General features: G+C 41.1%; 1 protein-coding gene across 1 annotated transcript; it reads left to right on the top strand.

The window, feature by feature from the left end:
- The first annotated feature begins 973 nt into the window (after positions 1-973).
- On the top strand, positions 974-4564 carry LOC120930531 (olfactory receptor 13F1-like). The gene is made up of 2 exons (XM_040341709.1): positions 974-995; positions 3579-4564. The coding sequence occupies exons 1-2, from the start codon at positions 974-976 to the stop codon at positions 4562-4564; spliced, it is 1008 nt and encodes a 335-aa protein (XP_040197643.1).
- Positions 4565-5061: the final 497 nt, after the last annotated feature.

Here is a 5061-nt window from a genome sequence, read left to right as displayed (position 1 = left end):
ATCCCGCATTGGCCGTATGTTTAGATGGTTGGTGCTTGTGCCGCCAGCAAGTTAGAAATTGCAAGTCTGACTTGCAATTTCTTAAAATACTATTGACTCTTACAGGGCCCTGTAAGCAGTCAACTGCATTTGTTTAACTCTGTGTTTTTTTTATCTTTTCTTACCAAGTAAATAATTGCCTCTTGGTTAAGCAGAAAGTTGTGTGGAGTTTTGTATGTTTACCCCATTGGACGGTGGTCAGTACCAGGTAACAACTTTTAGCTACCATTTTGTTACTGCATGATATCATTGTGTTTCCCAACTACCAGTGGGTTCCACAATTTCTGTGTGGTCCAGTTGTGCCAAGGGAGGGTTTGAGTCAAACTTTTAGGATTGATAGGCAGAGTACAGACCCAAAATCTAAACCAGCAGCTCCTGCAAGGGTAGTGCTACACTAGCTTAAGAGGAGACCCTGTGCGTTCAGCATGGCCACTCGCTGGGCTTCAAGAATACACATTAGGACCATAGGCAGTGGTGAGAGACCCTTTGGCCACTTGTTGAATACTGAAAGACAAAACCAGTGAAAATTCTTTGGTCAACTCACCAACCAGTCTGCTTACCAACCAAATTAACCTGTCCAACAGCATGCGTTAAAAACAGGGGTTTAGTTAGCACACATTTGCAAACGCATGCATAAGCTGCAAGGCCTCTTCACAGCACCCTATAGCACTTGCAGTCCTAACCTTATAAATACGAGTGTAACATGTAACATATTCTGAAAAGTGAATTTAGCCTTTCAACTTATTTTCAAGGTACTGGCCCTTTTACACCCTTGGCCCTTGCTCACCTGTAATTCCCTGCACAAATCTGTTTTTAATTTCTGTTATCTATTTGGCTATATGTCCTTATGGGATATTTTCCCAGGATGTCTTTGAATTCATCCATGTTATATATATAAAGCTATGATATTTTCAGTCAAATACATTTTGTGAGCATGGCAGCAACTGGAATAACAGGTAAATCTTGCTTACACTATTAGATCCAGTAGTATACCGTATTTTCCGGCATATAAGACGACTGGGCGTATAAGACGACCCCCTAATTTTCCAGGAAAAATTTTGATTTTGGGATATACTCACCATATAAGACTACCCCCTTCTTACTGTCTTTCTGGGAGCTGAGGGGGAGCCAGAACCGCTGACAGAAACAGGCTTTTTCAAATCTCACTGTGCCATTACATTACATGCCTCACTGTGCCATTACATTACATGCCCAGACTGTGCCATTACATTACTCACTGTGCCATTACATTACATGCCCAGACTGTGCCATTACATGCCCAGACTGTGCCATTACATGCCCAGACTGTGCCACGGTGCCATTACATGCCCCCACATTGCCACTGTGCCATTACATGCCCCCACATTGCCACTGTGCCATTACATGCCCCCACATTGCCACTGTGCCATTACATGCCCCCACATTGCCATCACTTGCCCCTCACATTGCCATTGTGCCATTACATGCCCCCACATTGCCATCACTTGCCCCCACTGTGCCTGAACTTGTTGCCCCCCCCCCCCCAGTGCAATAACACTCACTTTTTTTCCCCAGCGCTGACAGTCTCCCATGCTGCGATCGCGATCGTGAATGATTTCAAAGCCGCGCCTTCACTGCAGAGTGTTCTGTGATAGGAGGAACAAAAATCTTCCCAGCAGCGCCTCTGTTATGTTTCCCGCCTATCACGGACGTCTTCTCATCTCGTCCGAGGATGAGAAGGCATCTGTGATAGGAGGAACAAAGAACAGAGGCGCTGCTGGGAAAATTTTTGTTCATCCTATCACAGAACACTCTGCAGTGAAGGCGCGGCTTTGAAATCATTCACGATCGCGATCGCAGCATGGGAGACTGTCAGCACTGGGGAAAAAAGTGAGTACTGAGACCGTACCCGGCGTATAAGACGACCCCTGACTTTGGATGCATGTTTTTGCATCCAGAAAGTCGTCTTATACGCCGGAAAATACGGTAGGTTAAGTTGTGTCTCTTCAACCATGGGAAAACAATATTCTAGGCGTGCTCGGTTGGTATTTTTGATTAGTGGACATGCCTAATATTTTTTAGTTAAATAATAGATTAAACAAACAAAATAAATAAATAATAGTAAGCAGGACTTTTTCCCAGCAATTACAGAAGCAGAGTTGATAACCACTTTAGTGTAAATCTAGTGTGATAATAAATAATACTGGTGAAATATTTACTGAAATCTAAACAATTTTTTTTTTTAATTTCAATAGGTCAAATTATTACAAGGGTATGCTACAAAAAACAAAACAAAATAAACATCTTTAAAGAGGTTGTAAACCCTCATTTAAAAATAAATAAATAATAATAAGCATGCCCCAATGCTATGCAAACTAGCTCATTGTGCCTTTGTCTTGCATGTTTTTTTCTTGTGGGTTTACAACCACTTTAACCACTTACTGCCCGCCCACCATCAAATAATGGCTGGGTGGTGCAGCTCTCATTCTGGGTGGCCGTCATATGACGGCCACCCAGAATGACCACTCTCGTGTGCCCATGGCGCGACTCCGATCTCTGTAAAGAAGATTAAACATGTGATCGGCTGTGTCCAAAGATGCCGGTAATCGGCGCTCCTCGCCTCACACTGACAGAGTGTGAGGAGAGGATAGCCGATCAGCGGCATCTCCTCACAGGGGGACATCTAGGTATGTAATCAGGGAACTGATCATCAGTGCTCTGATTACAATTAAGTGCCACCAGTGCCAGCAATCAGTATCAACCAGTGCCCACAATTGGCAGCAATCAGTGGCCATTAGTGATGCCAGTCAGTGCTGGCTATCACTGCAGCCCATCAATGCCCTTCACTGCTGCCCATCAATGCCACCCATCAATGCCCATCAGTGCCCATCATTGCCACCTATCCGTGCCACCTATCTGTGCCCACCAGTGACGCCTATCTGTGTCCACCAGTAACGCCTATTTGTGCCCACCAGTGCCAACCTTCAGTGCCGCCTATCAGTGCTTATATCAGTGGCATCTATCAGTGCCCATAGTGCCCATAAGTGTGGCATATTCGTGCCTCCTCATCAGTGCCCATAAGTGCCACCTCATCAGTGCCCATCAGTGCAGCCTATCAGTGCCCATCAGCACCCATCAGTGAAGTAGAAAAATTACTTATTTACTAAATTTACTGACAGAAACTAAGAAAAAATAAATTTCTACATTTATGGTCTTTTTTTTTAGGAAAACATAAAAAAACACAGAAGTGATTAAATACCACCAAAAGAAAGCTCTATTTGTGTGAATAAAATGATAAAACATTCTCATGGTTACAGTGTAGCATGATCGCGCAGTTGTCATTCAAAGTGCGACAGCACTGAAAGCTGAAAAATGGCCTGGGCAGGAAGGGGGTGTAAGTGCCCAGTATTGAGGTGGTTAATGATGTATTAATTACTACAGGGCTGTATTATTTGTACCTCTTGTGTCTACTTGGAGTTTAGCTTTAACAATAAAAGCTACAATGTAACATCTTAACCCAAAATTATCATGTTAACCCTGTTTACATTTTCTTCTTCAAGGTGTAAATGTTTCTATTGCTCTTTGCAATGCTTTACCAGGAACTATTCCTGCAGCTACAAAACATAAGGTATTGCACCTTCTGGCATTTTCCGGCTATCCTAAAGTTAGACGTATCATTTTTATTATTATCTTATTAATGTATTTACTCTGCATACTTGGGAACGTGCTTGTCGGTATAATTGTGTGTCTCACTCCCCGTTTGCATACCCCGATGTACTTTTTTCTGGGAAACCTAACGATCCTTGATATTGTGTATGTTTCTGTAATCTTGCCAAAGCTTCTGGTCATTACTATCACAGGTGACACCGGCATCTCCTATCCAGGTTGTATTACACAAATATTCTTCTATGTTTTCTCTATTGGAACAGAGTTTTTCTTATTGACTTCAATGGCTTATGACAGATATGTGGCCATTTGTATTCCATTACACTACAATGTGATAATGAATAGAAGGACATGTGTGATATTGGCCATATTATGTTGCACTATTGGGACTTTTAACTCACTGATGTATGCATTGCTTATTTCACAATTATTGTTTCCCATTTCCAGTGCAATCAACCATTTCTTTTGCCATATGAAGTCAGTAATTCGTATCTCCTGCAATGACAGCACACGTATTGGAATCCTAATTACTGTTGATGGTATTGTTTTAGGGTTTGTCACCTTCATATTGATTCTCACATCTTATATGTACATCATATCTACAATTCTAAAGATCCATACATCCACCGGGAGACTTAAAGCATTTTCTAGCTGTTCCTCTCACATCATCATCGTTGTTTTATTTTGTCTGACATCTCTCACTCTTAACATGAAACCAGAAATGGAGTCTTCTCAGGAACAGGACAAAATACTCTCAATGGTGTATATTGCTGTAGTTCCAATGTTAAATCCATTAGTATATAGTCTAAGAAATAAAGACGTTCTAAAAGCTATAAATGAAGTTATTTCAAAAATCAAAAATAAGGTATGTGCCAACTGACAATAAAGGTAAATACAGAAGACAAGAAATACAGCTTGTGAAGGTTATAAACATAAAAGACCACAAAACTGGGGAGAAGAAAATATACTAAATAGCATTTAGGACAACTCCTGAATAGAAAAAAAAAATCCTTATACCACGTACACACGGTCGTTTTTTGTGATGAAAAAAAACGACATTTTTAAAAACGTCTTTTAAAATGAGCGTGTGTGGGGAAAACGTTGTTTTATGTCTTCTGAAAAACGACAAAAAAATAATTCAAACATGCTTCAATTTTTTATGTTGTTTTTCAAAACGTCGTTTTTTGTGTCATTTAAAATTATAGTGTGTGAGTAAAACGACGTTTAAAACAACGTTTTTAAACCCGGGCATGCTCAGAAGCAAGTTATGACGCGAGCTTGAATGGAACAGAGTGCCGTCGTACGTGCTGAACGCAACCGCGCTTTGCTAGAGCATTTTGAAAAAAACGATGGTGTGTAGGCAACGTCGTTTTTTAA

Source organism: Rana temporaria, chromosome 3 (assembly GCF_905171775.1).
Source record: "Rana temporaria chromosome 3, aRanTem1.1, whole genome shotgun sequence".
Classification (NCBI taxonomy): domain Eukaryota; kingdom Metazoa; phylum Chordata; class Amphibia; order Anura; family Ranidae; genus Rana; species Rana temporaria.
The sequence above is the reverse complement of the archived record's forward strand: the minus strand, read 5'-3'. Positions and strand labels throughout refer to the sequence as shown.

Excerpts from the sequence above, each read along its gene's own strand:
- LOC120930531 (XM_040341709.1), top strand. The coding sequence starts at position 974 with ATGGCAGCAACTGGAATAACAG. Across the intron at positions 996-3,578 it reads GGCAGCAACTGGAATAACAG|GTGTAAATGTTTCTATTGCT; the intron begins GTAAATCTTGCT and ends TTCTTCTTCAAG.